We start from the raw sequence: 22,329 nt of genomic DNA, 5'->3' as shown, positions 1-22,329 counted from the left end.
ATATATAATATAATATATATATATAACTTAATAACTTAATAACTTAATAACATGGTAAAACACATACCTTGACAACTGCAAAGCAACAGCTCAATGCAGACACTAGAAACTATATAAAAACTTTAATAACCATCTAGGCAAATTTTAGCATCACTGAGAGACTTTTACAGTTTTTAACTTATTTTTTCAATTAGTTCCTATTTGAATATTTTTTAATTTTATTTAAGTGTTTGAACCTTTTTTTTTTTTTGCTCATTTTTATTTTGGTTTCAGTATTTGTGCTTATGTAATATATAGAAAATATTAAATTATTATATATATAATAACATGGAAGAACTTGCCCACAACTATCCATAAACCTGGAAGCACCTCTTTAGTTCTAGTAGAAATGGTCAATAATTGCATTTTTCCAATACAATTACAAATATTTGGGTCAGTATTTATTTATTTATTTTTTCACAAGGAAGTAAATCTAGTGGAAAATAAGATCTGTTACCTTCCCTTAAGAATTACGCGTGAAAACAGAAGGAAATTTAATATCAGAGGTCCCAAACAAAGGCAGTCTTTTATCATTTCTTATTGCTCTGTAATCAGATGATATCTTCTATGGTAATATAATCACGCTCACTTCACAAACCTGTTGTATAATGACACATGCTTCCTAAATAAATGGTTTGATATCTGAATGTTGACGATGTGCCAAACCACATACACATATATAAACTCTGACTGACTTGCTTCATCCTTAGCCAGAATATTTTACATTATATTTACATTAAATCTACATTTAGTAGATGTTGTTATTCAAAACAACTTGCAAATTAGGTAAAAAACAATAATTGCAATGCTGCAAAACCTACTTACAAGAAGAGTAAATCAGACTCCAAAATGTAGGACTCCAGACTCCATCAGATCATGGTTCTTTTCTGCGCCATTTTAGTTTAACTTTTATTCTCCTGATAATATTTATGACGATAATATTGATTTATGATTAAAGAAAAGTCAATGGAAAAAAGTGATACATCAAAGTCAAGGAAACTGTGATACGTAGGCTACTTGATTGTGTTTTCATGATAAAGACACTTAACCTCAGGATGCTCCTCAATGAACAATAAGAAGAAGAACCATAACCAGGTTTCTTCCTGCTGGAATGAGTGAAAAATGTGATTTGCCTTTTAAAATAAAATAAAAAATAATGATAAATGATTGACTGACATCAAACAACTTTTACTGCAGTTGAAAATTAACAAAAGGCTATTATCTTTTAATGACATTAGGGTTTTTTTTAGTTAAATTTTTTCTAACAGGTGCTCTTTCATAGAAATGTAAAGAAATGTTGCATGGCAGGTTAGTGACACACTGACTACTATGTAGATGAAAAACATCATTTTTTTGAGTCTGGAATGACATAAGGGTGAGTAACAGATGGATTTCATTTCTTCTGTTCATTACACAAAACTACTGGATTATGATTTAGATGACTTTGAGTAAAGCACAAGTTTTATGTCATTTTTGAGCTTGGCTTTTAAAATCACTATCCAGGAGCTTATCAAACATTTATGTTTGTGTTCACAAATATATTTATATATATATATATATATATATATATATATATATATATATATATATATATATATATATATATATATATATATATATATATAATAATTAAAAAGACATGAATAGACATGAAAAGGCAAAAACAGTCCAAACTATTTTTTTTTTGACCAGACTTTGTCTAAAAATTATTCTCAACTATGTTTTGAACGTTAGTTCAGAATGATTTCATATAACTTTTTTTTTTTTTTTTTTTTTTTTTTTGCAACATGTTGTAACAAAAAAGAAGTGTAATAATGGGAGTAATAATTGCCAATTTTCATTATAATATCTAATATTTCATAGGGGTATATTGAAATATAATTTCTTTCCCTTTTCATTTGTTGCGTCTCCTAAAGTGTGTAATAAACATGTTTTAGTCCGGTCGGCCTCTACAGTGGACATCTATGAAATCAAAAACACATTCATTTGATTCCAAACCCCATAACAATTTCCTGAGATGTTGATTTATGACAAACAATTGTAAAATTAGTCAGATTAAAACTGTCATTACAAAACATTGAATTTGACCAATAAATTAGCCAAATTTTAAAGCCCAAGGAGAGAGAGTGGTCATGCAGAAATCTCTTAAAGGACAACCAGATTTAAGATATAAAATAATGTCCTCTACAGAGCACAACACTCCATAGCTGGATGACAGGAGGATATCCATGTATTTACATAACAGTAACACATTATACTCGGATGTAGCCTACAAATAACCAGGAATATGCAAGGAAAACATCTTAGTTATTTTTGTCATTGAGACGAAACGGTTTTGTCGAGATAATGCGCGATATTTTCTCATGGCTGGTAAAAACGGTATATAATCTCGATCAGCAGGTAAGAAGTTAATTGCAGACCCTGTATCCTCGACTCTCCGCCTCTCGATGCGTGCATCTTCCACGCGCGTGCGTCAGTGCTCGGAGCAGCCAGTCGCGTGAAGCTCTGATGACAGACAGCAGCAGCCGATATCAGCTGAGATGACCCACCGAGCAGCACAGCGTCTCGAGCGCGTCACGTCCTTCGACCCGGAGCGCGAATAACCGCGGACGAGCGCGGATCACAGACTGCATCCTGCTATCAGTCAGAGGTGGGTGAGAAAACAACGGGCTGGTATTCCTTCATCACCCTCAGTGGTCTGGACTAACAGCACACCTGTCTCCTAAAACAGTATGATATTAGGTTTATGTTGCATTTATGATGCATTTTGCAGCTGAAAGCAAACGCGTCGCGTCGGCGTCCCCTCATTCATCTCTCTGATTTACAGTGAAGACCTGCTGATTTATGCATATTGATCTGCATGCTGTAAATCAGGTTTTAAATGACAGATTCCCCAGTGAGGATGTGTTTGACCAGCCGGTTTCATCAGCTAGATGATTCAAATGAATGACTATGTTTGTTCCAGTTTAAGCATGAAATGTGCATAAAAATGTCAATTTAGCACTGGGGTATCTTAAAAAAAGGCTTGTGTATATGTGTTAAAAAAGTTTTTAAATGATTATTTAAAGCTGTTATTGTGATTTAATGATTCAGTAGTCAGATAAATACCAATGCTTTACAAGAATTTGTTGAAAATGAAAAAAATGGAAGGCTATGCTGTCCTCGAATGCTTTTAACAAACAAACTTCTCGTTTAACATTAAAACGAACCTGTCGAGTGTGAGACGGACCTGTCACTGTGTAATATGCAATTCAGATGGCACTGAATGATCAGTCTTAAGCACATGATCTGGTCTGCTTCATGCGGTTTAGCTTGGCCTGTAAGTCTGGATGTTCCTATTTCCTCCTAAAGAAAACAACACATTGTTTTTAGCACCAGAACAAATGTAGGAAATACAACAAATGTAGATGGGACAAATAGGAATTACAAAGAGGTAATAAAAATGATTAAATAAAAGAGGTGATTATTAAATGATATACAGTTTGAACTAAAAGGAACCAGATTTATATGTATATAATTGTAGAGTTTATAAGAAGAGAAAAAGAGTTATTAACTAACCAGGAAAGAAAGAGTTGTTTTAACCTCAAAGCATTTCACTGTGTTGCCCGCGGTACACTGCATGTTTTTGAGGAATAACTTCATGGCATAAAACATCAATAAAAAAAAAAACTTAACATAAAATGCTTATTTTTGGAAATCTAAAGGGTTCTTATGAATCAAACGACGGAAACCATTTTATGAGACGATCAACACATCAGGTGCATTCAGTGTCTGTCAGACTGCTAACGTGGCTTCATGCTGTGATCAAAGTGCTCCCAGCTATAGTCATCTGCAGGTATCTGTTAACAAAAAAATGAAGGAAGAAACTTTTTTCCCTTTTTCAGTTCGTTTAAAGTTGTTTTACTCAATACCAGTTAGACTTGCTGTGATTGTGAAAGCATACAATTTCCTTTTGGTGTGCCTTACAGGTGTTCCTTTACAGGAATGCTAATGAGTTAACTCATGATTTGATTCCAGCACTCAATACACAACGTATAATGACATGGCACCAGAGTAGCCTGGTCTCCAGAGGTCTTGCCTGAGCCAGGTCGAAATCCCAGTGACTTTCAGCGGACTTATATTACCAGCCCAGTTCCTTGTGCATGTTAGATGAAGACGAGTCTGAACCTGAAACACTCGTTTCAGCAGCAGTGAGTGTGTGTGATTATTAAAGATGAAAAAAATGAACATTTGCTGAAAATATACCCACTCTCAGAATATACTAGATGTAGATGAGTTTGTTTCTTGATCAGAACAGATCTGGAGAAATGTAGCATTGCATCACTTGTTCACCAGTGGATGCTCTGCAGTGAATGGGTGCCGTCAGAATGAGACCAAACAGCTGATAAAAACATCACAATAATCCTCAACACTCCTGTCCCTCAGTTAACATCTCTTGGAAAGCCAAAAGCTACGTGGTTGTGGGGGGAAAAATCCACCATTAATAAGTTTGATTAACTTCAAACCATTGCTTCTAGACAAAATGCAAGTCCATAATCCATGATAATGTGTACTGCAGTGAAAAATATTGACAGATCAAGCATCGTTTACAAGTGAAAACAGTCCGAAACAGCTCAAAACAAAAATATGGGTGGATTTGATGTGAGAGACAACAGGAGATGGGAGGTTTTTACTGGAGAAAGCATATTTTTTACTTGTATTTTAGCCATAAGTGTGGATTATTGTGATGTTTCTATCAGCTGTTTGGACTCTCATTCTGACGGCACCCATTCACTGCAGAGGATCCATTGGTGAGCAAGTGATGCAATGCTACATTTCTCCAAATCTGATGAAGAAACAAACTCATCTACATCTCGGATGTACGAAACTCTGGTTCATGAACAGATAGTGTACATTTTATTTGCCAAATGAAATTTACATTAAAATTTATTTTGACCTGTTTTTGCCTCCATATAAACAACTCTTCCCAAAATAGATAGCATATGTTGGCAATGTGTTAATTGCCATTTCTTTGTAATTGTAAATCTTACTAGCAATTTATAAGTATATATAGTTTCTATGCCATTTTTTGTAATGCTTTTTTTCAATGACAACTTACCAAAGTGCGTTGATGTTGCTGTTTGACTTGATTAGACTAAACGTTATTACAATCTTGATGCTTGAATATCACATTACTACAGTAATCGATCTGGAAAGAGCTTTGTTGTGAGAGTCTGATCGATGCTCTCCTTGAAAGTCAACAGGAGAGTGTGTGTTCGGATGAGATCAATTATTTGACTCCATTTCAGTATTAATAGACTCTTCAATTGGTGTTAATCTAAACATCAGGTCAATATAATCCTTCATTGCTATGATGTCAGTCAATGTGATACCAGAGTTGTGTTGCTCCTGATAATTCTCACGTGTATCTTAAGAAGGTAAAGTGAGTTGTGGACATGGTTTCTGCTGTGGTGATATGTGTCAGCATTTAAAGTGAGAATCTGATTTAATATTTACCGGTGGCTTCTCCACTGCTCTGGAGAAAAGTGAGATTGGGAAAGTGTGTGTTGTTTTGCTTGCATGCATCTGTCTGCTGCTTGCGTGTTTGTTAGAGTAATTTGCAGCACTCATTAAACTCGCAACCTTTTCCGTGACCCTTACGTTAATTTCCCTCTGAGGATGCTGTGTCTCATCCTCGTTTTCTTCTGCTTGACTCTTAATGTCTGTTTGGCTGTATCAGGGAGCTGCTTGTATATTAAAATGAATCTCATCCACCTACATACGGCTGAGCTATTAAACGATAACGATAATTATCATGATCTAGATGTAAGCAACTATGGAAGACCAATGGTTAATTTTAAATAAAACTAAAACAGATTACAGAATCATTACATTTCAACATATAAAAATTAGGGATGAATATCGATAAATATCGGCCGATAATTAATGCGCATCTCGTCAGTAAAGCTGGTTCTCTAATCAGTGGTAATTTCCATCAGGTGCACAGAGCCGTTGTTAAGTGACAAGCTGCGCAAATCCACGTTCATTATCAGCATTGATTTACGCAGTAAACAACAGATTGATTAGAGAACTGGCTTTACTGACGAAATGCGCATTAATTATCGGCCGATATTTATCGTGTACCTCTAATAAAAATGAGATTGTTACAATTTATACAGATGTTACCGTTTTTGATAATGGACATAAATTTACATCTGGATCTCAAGCTACTGAAAAATGAGTAATAAGAGTAATAAGAGACCCCCCCCCCCAAAAAAAATAAAATTATATTGCAGTCTGCATCATTAAACTCAGGAAACACAAATCTCTTTCACGATTTTAAAACTGTATCAATCATTTGAAAATCCAGAAAAAAATAAATTAAGTGTATTATTATTATTATTATTATTTCTTTTTTAATTAAAATAGTGATTGGGAAAGTGTAAAGAATTAAAATAAATGTCCGGTTTATAATAGTTATTATTTTATGGGACAGTCACAGTATGGGAAAGAAAGACTTAAGACTTATGACAGTAAAAGACATTAATGTTGCAAAATATTTATTTTTCAAATAAATGCTTGTCTTTTGAGCTTTTCACGATAATTCACAATCATTTTCGTTATTGATAATAATCAGAAATGTTTCTTGATCAGTAAATCAGCATATTATAAAGTTTTATGAAGTATCATGTGACTGAAAACTGGAGTAATGATGCTGAAAATACATTTTACAATAAATTACAATAGAACACAGCTATTTTTAAATAATATTTTTACTGTATTTTTTATCAAATAAATGCAACTGTGGTAAGCATAAGAGGCTTCTTTTAAAAACATAAAAAAAATATTTCCAAACAATATTTCCAATATTTCCTTTTAGACCGTAGTGTATATTTATCATTTTGTCCACTACTACATATTTTAACCTGAAAAATGCATGTCAAAAGGCCAATTTTCTTTATTTATTGTTAGTCACTGTCAGCATGCAATGTAAATATAGTTTCAATTGGTCCATTATAGTGAACACAGCTTGACATTTAGCTAAGCTAATGATCTCCCGATAGTAAACATCATTAATGAGGTAATTATTGAATATATTAAGGTATGAACTCCCATGAACCTTTTCAACACTTTCTGGTTCTTTGGTGAAACACAGATAAACCTCTTCTGCCATTGACAAACTTCAGTTGTTGTATCAAATGGCTCCACTTTGATCTCCGTGTTACAGCGGACTGAAATTAGCCACTTTTGTGCTCTCGGTGATATTGTGTTTCAAAGCAGTGTTTTTCATCCTGTCATCTCTGTAAATGGAGAAGGGAATCTCTACAGTCTCTCCTTGTTTTCTCAGATGTGCTCGAATGAAGGCATCGGAGGCTGAGCTGTTGGTTTAAGTGTGGGGAAAATGGAGCTGGTTTTCAGCCAGGGCTTCTTCTGGCTGTCATGCATAGGATTTCTTGCATGACTTTAATATGATTGATGTTTAATTTATAGGGTCCTAGTTATGTTATCTAAAAAAAAATTATTAATTATTATTAGATTAATTTATTCCTAAAATACTGCATTTTCTAAATTTTGTATTAACAATTATTATTATTATTAATTTAATTAAATCAATTTTGTGCATAAATGCTCTCATGCATTGAATTTCCAACATACTTTGTTTGATGGTTAATTTATAGTGAATTATTTAGTTTGTTATTTATTATATATATATATATATATATATATATATATATATATATATATATATATATATATATATATATATATATAATGTATATTCACAAACAAGTAATTTAAACTTGTAATAAAAATGTATTATTTAATGATAAATATTTATATTTTTATAATTACATTTTATTTTTACAATATTATACATCTCTCTCTCTCTCTCTCTCTCTCTCTCTATATATATATATATATATATATATAGTTATTATTAATATTATTATGTGTAAAATGTCCTTATTTTTGGTTCGACTGATTGAGTCAAAGAAGTTAAAATCTGCATATCTATTTTTTAAGTCATGTGTATAGCATTGAAAGGTGGAGCACTCTGCATTGTGGGATTTTCAGTCGTATACTGTAGATTTTTGCTTTTTGTTTAATTCAGATGCATATAAAAAAGCTGAACACTGTGCAAAACAAGTACACAGAACGTCATTTCAAACATACCCATGCACTTACAAAAACATACCTAAACACTTGTTTTATCGATTGATTTTATTCTCAGACTCGCGGTGGATGGCCGCTGAAGGATTAATGAAATGCTCTTTAGAAAGGGCCTTTGGCTGTTGGTCTGTTACAGATGCTCCTTCCCAGCAGCTGATCCATTAACCCCATAAACACACGGAGGCAGACACAGAGCGGTGCAGTTGACCCCCGCGGGTGAGTGAGGGCGTCTCTCGCTGCTCAAACAGCAGGAGTGTAAGTGGATATCAGCGACCGCTCCATGCCTCTTTCTTCACTGATGCTCCCTTCAGGTCTTCTTTTCCTCTTTTTCTGTTCTGGATGCTGCATCTGTTTATCTCTCTATTTATCTGCCACTTTACAAGTGCTGTAGGCAGACTTAAACTGACTAACTGTTAGTATTAGTGTAAACTAGGGGTTCTCAAACTTTTTTGGCAGTTCCCGTGATATTTTGCGTTATGTGATATTTCAATAATTTAACAACACAATTGTTCAGAGTTCTTTAATGTCAGTTAATGGTCACATGATTTATTAGTAAGCATAAATATTATTATCATTTGTTTAATGTTCTTGTATTATTGACTTTCTAGCTGGAATTTAAAGTGGACTCAATCCTCTTTTCACTTGTGATATTTGTCCACCACAGGCTCTGGTGTTTTAGGAACCCAACCAAAATAAGTAGTAGTAGTAATGACAATAATAATAATAATAATAAAAATAATAATGATACTTTTAATGCTAATTATAAAAATGAAGAGAAATGCATACATTTTACATTACAATTGTACTATATAATAAAAAAAAAACAATATTTCATGCTACAATAAAGAATACTAATATTTATGTTTTAAAATCTTCACTTCTAAACTTTCAAACCCTTGAACTTTTAACATTTCAAACCTCAAGCTTTTATTTTGGTGGAACGACAATGAAGTGCTGTAAACGTCCGTCCACAGAAATGGTGGAAATTCATGTGAATGAGTAAATAAAACAGCGTTGCATTCGCAAACACATATTTAACTCTCGAGACGCTGTAAACACTGGATCACAAGCGGCTCACATGTAAATGAACGCAGTGCTGTGCTTCACTCTGAAATGACAAACAAGCGATATCCGTCAAGATACTCAATTAGCTCTTCATCGGTTCACAATCCTCCGTTTACGAAACCCTTGACCCTGCTTCTCTTTTAGTTCCTGTAAACCTAATCAAGACATGTTTGTGAATGCAAACACTTACAGCACATTTAAAGGAAGCTCTATCGCCCCTCAAGCATTGAGTTTTTTTTATTATTAAATAATGCGTGACTGTGAGCTTCTAATGCGCTGTCAAGCAGCACAATGTTTCTGGATGTAATGTTCCCATTTTTCACTCATTGTTCCTCACACACACACACACACACACACACACCCTGATCTCTTTGATTTATCTCCCCGCAGCGTTACACCAGAGGTGGTGCCATCTGCTCGAGTCCATAAACTGGCGCTAGTGAGGGCCGGACAGCTTTGCTCTGATTGTTACATCTCTCACAATAATTCAATCTTGCGCTTGGCTCATCTGGCGCTAGAGGATCAGATCTGTCTGCCTCTCGGGATGTTTTAGTCTGCGGGGATTTAGTTAGACGAAAGCCATGGGATTTGAACCCATGACCTCTTGGGATGCTCTTGCCGCCTCATTCGTTCTGCGCAGGACACATCAAATCCTGTAGCGGATGCTGGAAACTGATTTGGAAAGGCGCACCAGTTTTAAGTGTTTCTAGAGTTCAAGAGTGCAATCTTATGCAAATCTGAATAATTATCCTCGTTCTCTATTCATTGTAAACTGATGCAAGAAAACAGATAGTTTGTTTAGCTGTTTTGTGCTACATAATTAGGAGCGACTGGAGACATTTAGTAGCAAGTCAATGAAATGTCTTTGTGCAAATTTGCATAATCTGCTTTGATTTCATAATTATATTCAGTTTCAGTATTGCACTTAAACATATAGCAGGTCAGAATGAGGTGATTTTTTTCGATATATATATATCAAAACAGTTGCAAAGACATGTTTGTGGTTTTCTGATGTTGGTTAGTGGTAGCATGACATGCAAGTAAACATGAAATATATTTTTTTATTCAGTTGTACATAACATGAAGTGTTACTTGTACTTTGTGGATGGACTTAAAAGTGGACCCAAAGCATTGCATTGAGATGGAGTTTGCTGCATTTTCTAAATCAATATGTCGAATTTATATTTCAAATATATATCAAAGTCCTTGCTTTGCAAGACGGTTACATCAATGCTATTTGTTCTGTTCTTTTGCAACTGTAAACTAGCACAGCTGGTTAGTTGACAAATGCGTTGTTATTTAAAAAAGAAGGACGGACTGTGATTGGTGCACAACTGTAAATGGTCCCTTTTAAACTGCAATCGTACAAGTCAAGAACATGAGTAAACGTCAGCTTAGAGCAGGAATTAGTGTTGAGAAGTAAAGAGACGTCTGTGTGTCTAATCTGCTCTTCTCTCAGGGGTATTTGGGGCAACTGGCGGGTGGACGATGGGACGGTGGACACTCTGTGAGGTATAAACATGCGATGTGAAGAGGACGCTGACAGAGCTGCTGTAGATGGTCATTAAGTGCTGTGAAAACAACAAACTAAAAACCAATCATTTCTCAAGGTGTGTGTGTGTTTTAAAGGCCACTGCAATGAAGCATATGATATGGGGTTTGCTTTTCAAAATGTGTAATTTCTTCTAGTTTTTCAGGGAACACATTTCCCTGGCCTATACGTTTAGGATCAGCGGCTGGGTTTTAATATGCCTTGTCTATGTATTCTCTGGCTGCTTATATTTATCCCCATTATTTTCCTGTTGCATTCATATTCTTTGTGAGGATATATCCAGAGGATACAACATAATGCTCTGCAGAAATGATAAGACAGGAGAAATGGTGAAGATGCCGTCAGTGTCCCAGCAATGAAAGACTGTATTTTTAATGAAATGTTTTAAATAACGAATTGTATATTTTGTAATAATTGTGTCTGTTAGAATTGAATGTCAGCACTATAGTAATGTATGATAAAAATATAAACCATAAAATCTATATTCAAATGAATGAATTACAGTAGTGTACTGGATTTTATTACAGTAATTGCACTGTATTACGTGATTACGGTACCATGTAATTAGTGTAAAACTGAAATAAATTTATGGTACAGTAAATCTTAATTACAGTAACTTGCTAGCAACGGTTTAACCAGTAAGTTACTGTAAAAACCCATTGCAACCTTTAACAGTGAACATCGTATTTCCAACAAAATAATTTGACTTTGCTCAAACCATCTACATTGAAATAGCACAGAGGAAATATAGATTCAGAAGAGGCCCTTAAAGTCAAATATCTGCTCATATACCTAAATATAAAGAGTTCATTTAAAAAAAGTTATTAACTTCTAGTTGCGAGTATGTGTTTAGATGTGGATGTAGATGGATGGGGTTTGCTGAGGCTCTTTTTCTAGCTTCATTTCCCAGATTGATTCTTTTGGGGGGATTTAGACAATAATGCCACATCAGATGTGCCGACCGAGAGAGAGGGGATATTTCATGCTTTACTGAACTGTGAATACAATAAAATACTCTAGAAGTGCTTTGTGGTGTGAAAAACTCTGATGATTCTGTTGCAGTTCCCTCAGATATATCTTTCTTCTGAAGTCCTGTCCAGTACAAAAACTAGCTTCCTCATCTTAAACAGGAACTAGAGAAGTTTAACATATTGTCAAATCGTTGGATTAGGTGACACCTTTGAATAACAAAACTAAATCTAAATGTAAACGAACCCATTCTTAGTAATGTGTTTGTGGAGAATATATCTCAACAGGTTGTCCATTGGAAGAGTGTTTTGGGTTTAGTAACTTTAAGCTCTATTTACAGCCGGGTTGAGCCTCATTCAGAATTGAATTGCAAATGATCTTTTAAAGTTCAGGAGCTTCAGATGATTTGAATAATCAGTATTTTAAATGACAACAACAGAATTTGTGTGTTAACGGGGGTAGTTCACCAAAAAATGAATTTTGTTTCCCAAACCTACATGAGTTGCTGGTAGCCATTGACTTCCATTCTCCACATGCTCCACAATATACTTTTAAACTATAAATTTTATGTACTCTCGACTATATTAAGCACATTTTGCCATGTTTAAATTCAATCTGCAGGTTAAAAACTTAGGTTCAAGATGTTTTTGTCTATTTAGCTGTATTTTGTAAGTTAGAAAATAGTAACATAGTTGTGGAGATGTGTTGGATGATTTGAAGAGAAAGAAATTAAAGGTAAATTATGCTTAAAAAACATGATATATTCACCATAATCTTGTGTTTTTATCTACAGCTGGACTTATTTAGCATTGCATGTTTATAGCTCATATCTTTAAAAGGAACGCTGCTTCGGTAAAAAGCAGCATCCATCTTGACCCATGCTTTAAAAAAGTGTCAGGGCAGTCACTTCAGTGATGATTCTAACATTTTAAGACCTGAATAATGACCTTGAAAAATGTTCATACGGTTTCAGCTGAAAATGCTCTGTGAGGAATACATTCAGTGGTTGAAATCTATAGATTTGTTCCTGGTGGGAGTTTTTCTTTGTCGTCTTTGCCGTACTAACTGGGTTTTCTAAGGCACTATTTTTTGTGAGATGCTTTAGAAAAATATGTGAAATGTCATAAAAATGTACATAGACTTACATTCTTTACAGTGACGTTTACTGTATATACAGTACTGTAGGTTTCACCTTCAAAGCATTTTTTGGAAAAGCCTTTTGTCAGCTGAACGACTGGAATCTTGTTCAACCATTGAATGCACTGTACTCCTCTATCCCTCACAGCCTCGTTCCTGTCAGAATGAAGTATGGTTATAGGTCTTTTCTACACTCTTTGTTTCTGTGGTCAACCCTGAGTGCAAAACTGATGAACTGCAAAGATGCTGTGATTCCTCGAGTTCCTTCTGCCCTCCAGAAATCATCATGTGCAGAAAAGCAAGTAGAAAATGTCAACGCAATAGCCACATACGTAAATGTCTCTATTCCTACACTCTTTATATATATATATATATATATATATATATATATATATATATATTCTTGAAAAAGTTAAAAATTCTAATTTATTGATTTAATTAAATCTTTTAAATTGCAAACATTATTTTACATAAACTTAATGGAATTGTCTTAATAACTTGTGAAAATTGGTCAGTGCAGTTCTAGATCCCAGCATTGCTTTGCATAGGACTGGATATGGGGAATAAATATTTAAAATAAGTGTGTGAGTGCGTGTGTGTGTGTGTGTGTGTGTGTGTGTGTGTGTGTGTGTGTGTTCCAACCTGACCATATTTCGAGGACAAATATGTACCCAAAAGTAAGCAGAACCTGACAGAATTGCCAAAAACATCAATTTTGGGGCGTTCTCATTTTTAAAACTAGTATAAAAATAAACAAAGCTTTTTTGGAATTGTAAAAATGCAGAAAGTGTTCTGAAGGGGAAGGGGTGGGTTTAGGTTAAAAAAGTGTATAGCTATCTGTATATAAAAACAATAGAAGTCTATGTAATGTCCCCATTTAGATAGCTAAGTAAACGTGTGTGTGTGTGTGTGTGTGTTTTAAGGGAAAGCCTGTTGGCGTTTGCTTTTATGTTTGACATTTAAGACTTTACAGTGATGTTTGTTGTTACCATTGTGCTAAAGAGAAACGCTTATGGCTAAGTGTTGGGTGGCTATGTGAGCCATGACTTTTAAAAGCTCGTCGCTCGCCATGACAAAAGCCAAGGAAGGTGGCATGGTGTTAAACCTTCAATCAACCAATGACTGTGAAAATGCCAGTGACAAGTAATACCTTATATGAACTAATTCACATTTAACATGTGCTACAGTAGCTGTTGATTTGAAAGGGATCATGAATTGAGAAATCTATTTTTCCCTGATGTGTTAACATTTAAGAGGTCATTGTACTATAAAAAATACCCTGTAGGTCTCAGAGCTCAAAACGTCCTCATTAGTCCAAAAACAGCTTTTATTGAAACCAAGATCAGAATCGATTTAGTCACATTATGACGTAATAGTGCAATGAAAGACCGCCTCTGCAGAATCACATTAATTACATTGATATACATATATGCATAATTCTTTTTTTATGCAAAAATTGGTCCTCTAACCCAGTGTAGTTTGTTGGTTGAACATGGTTTTATTAGAATTTGTCATAACTACAGAACATTTGTTTTTAGAGTGTATATCTGCTCTAGCGTGTCCCAGACGTCTATCACTTTGCATGCCTGGCTGGATGTTTCTCACGTCACTGCTGGATTGGTCACACAAGCTTGGATGTATCACAGTAACTCGACGCCTTCTCCAGAGAGCGTCTTTCTACAATAGCACCACTCAGCACCGTCCGATCACAGCTTGACTCTCTGTTTTCCCCCAAAAGCCACATCTTGATTGCAACAAAACAGCACAGATCGGATTCTAATCTCCTTGCCTTCCCCTCAACTCTGGCTTTGTGTGGCTTGAATGACAGGGAATGATCATCAATCTGTCGCGGTATTACTGGTCTTAGTGTACCAATGAAGGGATTACGTCTTATTTTCAAGGAAGATGATGTTTTTAATATATAATTCATAGTTAAATGTGTATATTCTTTGCTTCTACCCTCTTTTGAAGGTTTTACACTAGATTTTGGAAAATGGATGCAGGGATATGCAAAATAAGTTAAGTTTCAAACAAGGGTTCGGAGAACCATTTTAGGTTTTTCAGTGAACAGTTCTTATTTTATTTCTTAGTGTGAAAGACATTTTAAGAACCTTTAGTCCATTTTAAAGAACCTTTGGTGGAATGGAAAGGTTCCAGGGATATTAACGTTTCTTCATTTAAACACAGGTGCCAATCACAAACCTTGTTTACACATTATTTTAATTAAGGTGTCCTTGTTATGGTGTAATTAGACGTATAAGTCCTGAGTAATGCTAATTAAATACCAATGCTATATGGTTAGGGTTTGGATTTGGCTTAGGGTTACTTGCATGTAATTATGCATAATTAATTGTTGTTATAATAGTTTATACATGTTATGTGTAACAAAGACAACTTAAAATAAAGTGTTATCAGAACCTTTTCTTATAATTTTTTAATATGATTGTTCTGTTCAAATTTAACTATCAGTAAGGCACTGATGTTGGGGGACTGGTTTACATGACTTTTGTAAGTTTGAAGTTCACAATTTAAAGTTTGTTCTTCCTCTTATATCCAGTTTTTTTCCAAGGAACCTGGTTCTTCCAAGAAAAATGTGAATCAAAATCAAGTCAAGTCTTCAGGGCCCTTTAAAGTTTGCTGATGCCCCCTGGTTTGGAACCAATGATCTAGATATTGATGTTGTAATCAGCCACTGGCAAAAACCTTTATTGATAGACTATTAATATATACAATGCAATTCAATACACATACAGGGGCTATAATGTTACTGGGGAAGAGTGCAGTGTGGTAGGAATAAACACATTAAGATTTGTTTGGTGAGTTATGCAGAGAATTATCTTTGATGTCATCAAGAATGTGATTTTCTACCCTAGTCTAGGGTCGATACACATAACGTTTTTAAAATTCATGACCAAATCTGAAACTACTGTAGATCTGGGCATTTCTAATGTAATTTCTTTTATCTCACACTGTGGTGTTGCATACTTGTGCGTAGGTAGGTGGATGGTTGTGTGGGTGAATCGTGTCTTCCTCTGCCTCTAATTAATTCTTTCTTCTTGCACAGAAAAGCACAATACCTCTACCAAACCTTCCCTCCTTGTACATAATCTGAGCAGCTCTCATGGATAACCAGATGTTTCAGGATCATTCGAAACACACGCAGTTACATATGTGCTGCTAAATGACGGTGACTTGTCCTTTGAGGGACCACACGCTCATGCCATAGGTGATGGTTTATATTACCGCTGGAAAAAGGGCCAAGACAGCTAGTCGGTGTTGAACTCAACTTCTTGTTGAGGTGTGATTGGCATCGGAAGTGAAATGGCTTACACCATTTGTAATGCTAATTAAACTAGAGTAGTATCAGGGCTTGGTCAGTGGATACACAGTAAAGCCAGGTTGTGTAAAAGTGCCACTTGATATGGTGAGAGAGAAAGAGAAAGTGAGATAACTGTAATTAGAATCCTAGAGAAGAGGTGGCCCTGACTCGTATGGAAGATATCCAAGACTTTGTTAACCTTAGGTAGGCAATACTGCCTGAATGCTAATACGTGACACCTGTCCTGTCCTGGTTCTAGGTTTGTGTGTTCTCTTTGTCTCTGAACATGTTTGTTTGAATGACCCAAAACATTTAAAAAAAGGCACTTTTCAATTTGAGATCCAGCTTGTAAAAATACTTGAATTTATGTTGCTCCAGAGAACATACTTGGTGTTCTGGATGCATGTTAAATGTATGAGAAACGTATACCCTTGTAAATTACCATTCTTCTCTGTTGCAGTGAAAGAACCCGGAGATGTCTCAGAAGAAGATATTCCTAGCATTGATTGCAATCAGTACTGTCAGCTTTCTTCTGCACCATGGGGGTCACTTGAACTTGTAAGAGCCTTTGAAGAATGATCCTTCCATTTGTCCCTACCTCGTTCCTATTGATGCACAAAAAAAAAAAAAAATTCTTTTTTACCAGTTCAGCCAAAAATTATACATACTTCAGCTGATGTAGCTCTCGTAGCTCCATGAAGACACTGACAGTCAAAATGCATCTCATGCTGAGCTCGCACTGCACGGTTTTAGCCCTGATTTTCACTGCCAACTTTTTTGCGAAATACCCGACAAATCCGAAATCAAAGGCAAATTAGTGCTAATTTACACGAGTGACAATTACACAGTGTGAATTATCAAATTCACACTGCGTAGGCTGTAGGTCATCGCTGATGTATTTTTCAGACTAAACTCATTTTACACAGCAGGTATAATCGCCAAGAGGTCTAGATATTTAGCATGCCAGGTCTTGAAGTGTGTGTAACCTCCTGTCACCGATCACTGAAAATGCAGTGTGAATTGGCTTTAGGCATTGGGTGTCCAAAAACTATTTTGGCCAAATATTTGCGGTCGCCAAAATTTCAGAGCATCACTACTCATTCCTCATTTCTGCCACCATTTGTTTTTATTCTATTCCATTTGATTCTGGCTTGATCCTGGCTGGTTTAGTTGTTTGACCAACTTGACCAAATCCACAAAATGTCAAAAACCAGCATACCAGACCAGGACAGAACAGCTGAAATCAACAAACGTTTTATCAGTAGGGTAATTTTGTTTTTGCCTTTCCATTTTTCTGATCTTTCATCATTGATTTTGAAAACTTACTGTGTTTTCTTGATTTCTGCATTAATTCTCCCCCTCTGATTGCAGGACATTGGAGGCATTCTGGTTTGGCTGTCCAATCTCTATGGCCTCCTCCACCCGGGCCAGCAGTGGACCTTCTGCTAAACACACCAGTGTAGCCTTCCTGAAGACGCACAAAACCGCCAGCTCCACTGTGCAGAACATCCTCTTCCGCTTTGCTGAACGCAACAACCTCACTGTGGCGTTGCCTATTACCACATGTGACCACCAGTTCTGCTACCCTCGACCGTTCAGTGCCCACTTCGTTCATCCACACACCACACCACCTGACATCATCACCAGTCACTTACGGTTCAGCCGGACTGAGCTACGACGCCTCATGCCCAACAGCACAATCTACATCACAATATTGCGGGAACCGGGAGCAATGTTTGAGTCTCTGTTTACCTACTTCAATCAGTACTGTCTTAGCTTTAAACGTGTTCCAAATGGCTCTTTAGAGACTTTCCTGGACCACCCGTGGAGCTACTATCGTCCAGAAGAGAAGGATTCAATGTATGCGAGAAATACACTGACCTTTGACCTAGGCGGAGATAAAGACCGGCCATCTTCAGAGGCGCCAGCGTATGCGAGACGATTTGCCACAGAGATGGAGCGAGTGTTCTCCTTGGTTATGATCGCGGAATACTTTGACGAATCTTTGGTGCTGCTACGCCGCCTGTTGTCTTGGGATCTCAACGACGTTCTGTATGTTAGTCTCAACATGCGCACGCCTGACTCCAAGAGTAGGCTTTCCAGTGAAAATACAGCCAAAATCAGAGCCTGGAACGCTATAGATTCCATACTGTATGATTACTTCAATGCCTCATTGTGGCGACAGCTGAGAGAGTTGGGACTATCGTGCGTTAAGCGTGAAGTCCAGCTGTTGCGTCAGTTTCGTGATCGACTCGTCCACAGGTGTTTTGGAGGCCACTTGCCACCACTTCGCTCTGCTGCACAGATCATGAATAAGGAATTACGGCCTTGGCAGCCCAGTGCAAAAGTGGCAATCGTTGGATATGATTTACCAGTTAACATGACACAAAAAGGCCGTGTTCCTCCACCAGATGAGTGTCTAAAGATGATAATGCCGGAAGTGCAATACACACGGCTGTTGCTGCGCTCAGAGTCCCTACGTTATCGAAAGAGGTTTCCATTACGGAGCTCTCAGCAGACTTCACGAACTGTGGGACAAGCACGGGCACACAAAGAATCCCGGAGTTTGAATCCGCGAACCTCAAAGACGATGTCTCAGAGCACCAAAGGAGCACTACGGCTTTCCCAATGACCAGTGTAAAAGGATGGTTAAACTTCTTTCCTTTTATTCCCCATTCCTTGCAGCTAAATGTCCATAAGATGTTGGAATTACTTGAAAGCTTGAGGTCATACCTCATTTTTATTGGATGTGAGCACAACCAAACATGCACTCACAACATAACTGTTCTAAAAGTTAGAGTGTTTCTCAACTTGAAAAGTATAAAAGTGAAGGAAAATATACATTGAAGTCTAAAAGCCTGACATCTGGAATGTGTCTCAATCTCTCAAGGACTATCTCTCCACATACATTCCATCACTCACTATTTGTATTTAAGCCATCATTTCCCTTCTAGAAAATCCTTAATCAGCTTAAGTTAGTACCTAGTTTAAATTGTTTATAGCTACGTAGCTGAAGCTAATCTCATGTCATTGCTGGTCTAAGCTTGTATTGAAGGTTGATCAGCTGTATTACCTGCTGGTGATGTTTAAATGACAAGTTTAGTTAGAACTACCTTGTTAGACTACCAGCTACAAACCAACTTGGTGTGACTTTGTTTTTTTGTTTTTTTTTTCTGGTAATCACATAATGAGCATTATGAGGCTTCCTTTTTACCAACGGCACTCTGTTTGAGTGAACTTTTACACATGCTTATCAACATACTGTCAGCTGCACCTGAGCCACAAATCACCATAACTGACCATTCAGTTGTGGTCCAGAAAACCAGCATCATGTGTCGATGATGATGCAGCCATCTCGAAGGACATTTAAATATTTAATAATTTAAACTTTAGCCTCTACTTGGGCAGTTCTAGGGTTACACAGCCCTACATTTTTATGAGGCCACTATGGACCAGGCCAGAGAGGTTCATCCTTGACTAGAAGCCGAGAATGGTGACAAAACAGTTCATGTACTTTGAAGAATCAAAAACCAGAGTGAGCAGTGTGTTAGTCTCATCTTGATGTGTTTTTATTGTGTTTTTTGGGATAATGCAGTGCATTTGCAAATATATAACTTATGTAGGGTAATTGAATTATATCAGCTCCACATTGTAGAGACTTACTCTACACAGTAAATGCAAACTATTCTAGCTGTGCACAAATCATTTTAACAATGCCTGATTGCATACTTGTGTAGGGTGTCTAACTTTTCTTTATTGGAGCTTCACTTAACAAAGGCATTGTAATGTAGATGTACTGGGTGGTGAACAAACAAACAGGGGCCACCCTGATGAAGAGTAATGCCAGTTGAATGTAAGAACATTGCTCCAATCTGAATATTGTGTCTTTACAATTAAACCGCGACACTACATTTATTTATTTTAACCTAGTGGTTCTCAGCTGGTTTGCATTTGCAAAACAGAAGTGGCTTTGAAATCAATTTAAGCCAGTGTTTCCCATCCCTGTTCCTGAAGGCACCCCAATACTACACATTTGTAACTCTTCCTAAACAAACACACCATAATTAACTCTTCAATAGTGACTCAGAGACCTGAAATTATTGATTAGATTAGAGAGACCTCTAAAATGTGTACTGCTGAGGTGCCTCCACTAACATAGTTGGGAAACACTTATTTAGGGCACCAAAAGAAACCGAATATCTCTGAAAGAACAGCCACTCAAAGTACATCGTTTCTAACGTTGGTTTCTTTGCTGTTCAAAGAAAGAGAAATTTATTCTTGGACAGGATGAAAGTGGATTTGCTGTTTTCACTTGAACTTTCCCGCAATAAGAATTCCCTTTGTACTATAGTGAGGTTTTCTTTTTGAAAATCATAATTCTCATCCTTCATTTGGAAACATCTTAGGTATTTATTCAGACATACTGTATTTTAGAGAATAACATTTGGACCAACATAGCAATATGTGCCATAACACAATTATTAGTCAAATTAATTTATGTAGATTAAAGCATCATGAGCGCCATGAAAAATGAACCACCCATAAACCAAACTACTGTTTTTAGGAGTGCTAGATGATACCTACAGATATACTGTTAAGTGTTTGTTGGGAACATATGGTCTGGATCTATGAATCCCAAATTATTACATTCTCATCCAAAATCTTTGTGTATAAAAATTAGAAATACCTCAGATAACACAATTAAAACTCTGCATGTGTGTGTGAGAAAAAGCGACGGCGAGTCATGCGCCTCATAGTTTACGGTACGTCAAATACAGGCGCGTTGCACATCCATTCATATGAACTGAAAAATATCACAGATCGCTTAACGGAGAGAGAAACTCTGAAACACTTAGTCAGAGAGTGTTTGGCGAGTTAAAATATATCTGTGCTAAACTTTCCCTTAGCTTCCAACTCACACACTAGCGAGTAAAATCTGAGAATTTATTAGCCATTGGCTATTAGACATCATTTAGTTGCCCAGGTAAAGATTTACTTGCAATGTAGAGGGTTGTTTGGGCTAGAAAACCTCTTGGTAGAAAATGCTGGAGACAATTCAGTGTTTTTTGTCATCTCTGATCTATTGTAAGAGAAGAATTAGAAGTAAAGCATGGAGTGATTTGCCATAATTTACTGTATAAAAAGAATCTGCTGTGCAACCAGATGACCTTGTCATAAAGAGAGAGATTTTCATGCTTTTTGTGCTGGATGATTTGATGACAATAGATGTTATTCCATCAAATTCATTCTTCCATACACTATTTATTTAACTGCTGCATTCAATTACTTTTTAGGGGCTTTGAATAAGATGCTTCTGACAATCAGAGATTGGGTTCTGAAGCTGTGTAATGAGAGATGTGAAAACATTGAGCATTAAAGCTGGAAAAACAACATACTTCTGGCTCACGTGCTTCATTCAAGTGATCAGGTTTAATCTTTTTGTCTACTAATAGTTAAATTGACAGATAGTTAACTTTTTTTTTACTAACACAGGATTAAGCATTAGAAGCGGTGCTATGACAATTCTGGCACACCCTGATATGCTTTCTAATTCAAGTGTCAAGGTTAGGCAAGGAGGAACTCAAGTGCAGACAGGGAATCACAAAACAAGGGGTTTATTTACAAAAAGGGGAAAAACAAAAACCCACGAGGGGGAAAACAACGGCTATGTCAGAAACAAAACAACTTAACAGGACAGGATTGACATGAAAAAACAAACTCTTAAACACTAACTACAAACAAACACTCACGTTAATACAAAGACTTCTCAAAGGGGGTTACAAGGGTAAACTTCTCACAAGACTGACCAGTAGGAATACATATGTGAAACAATGAACCGACGCAAGACAGAGCACACAAGGAGATCTAAGTAGGGGGAACAATCAAGACACGACAGGTGGCACAGATGGGACAATCAAGACACGACTAGGTTAACAAGGGGGGCGGGGCAAGGGAACGAGACAACACAAGCACATGGCCCAAAGACAAGGCCATGCGCTTGTACACAAAACAAGGGTCTGTTATGATCCTGCCTCAAGACTAGGAAAAACCAAGGACACGAGGGCAGAATCATGACAGAACCCCTCCCTTAAGGAGC

The 22,329-nt window shown here is 36.4% G+C and overlaps 1 protein-coding gene across 2 annotated transcripts; it reads left to right on the top strand.

Moving 5' to 3' along the window:
* The first annotated feature begins 1,922 nt into the window (after positions 1-1,922).
* On the top strand, positions 1,923-21,627 carry LOC113096675 (galactose-3-O-sulfotransferase 3-like). 2 transcript variants are annotated; one of them, XM_026262084.1, is made up of 3 exons: positions 1,923-2,689; positions 16,693-16,790; positions 17,604-21,627. In XM_026262084.1, exons 2-3 carry the CDS (start codon positions 16,708-16,710, stop codon positions 18,862-18,864), a joined length of 1,344 nt encoding a protein of 447 aa, XP_026117869.1. In that variant the 5' UTR covers positions 1,923-2,689; positions 16,693-16,707; the 3' UTR covers positions 18,865-21,627. The 2 variants fall into 2 exon arrangements, with proteins under 2 accessions (XP_026117869.1, XP_026117870.1); XM_026262085.1 differs by lacking the exons at positions 1,923-2,689; positions 16,693-16,790 and adding an exon at positions 17,395-17,498.
* The last annotated feature ends 702 nt before the right edge of the window (positions 21,628-22,329 follow it).

The sequence above is a fragment of the Carassius auratus genome, unplaced genomic scaffold (genome assembly GCF_003368295.1).
Source record: "Carassius auratus strain Wakin unplaced genomic scaffold, ASM336829v1 scaf_tig00216014, whole genome shotgun sequence".
NCBI lineage: Eukaryota > Metazoa > Chordata > Actinopteri > Cypriniformes > Cyprinidae > Carassius > Carassius auratus.
The sequence above is the reverse complement of the archived record's forward strand: the minus strand, read 5'-3'. Positions and strand labels throughout refer to the sequence as shown.

What these genes read in the sequence shown, in the direction of transcription:
- LOC113096675 (XM_026262084.1), top strand. Translation starts at nt 16,708, where the DNA reads ATGTCTCAGAAGAAGATATTCCTAGCATTGATTGCAATCAGTACTGTC. An exon ending in CATGGGGGTCACTTGAACTT is followed by an intron (nt 16,791 to 17,603) that starts GTAAGAGCCTTT and finishes CTCTGATTGCAG; the next exon opens with GACATTGGAGGCATTCTGGT.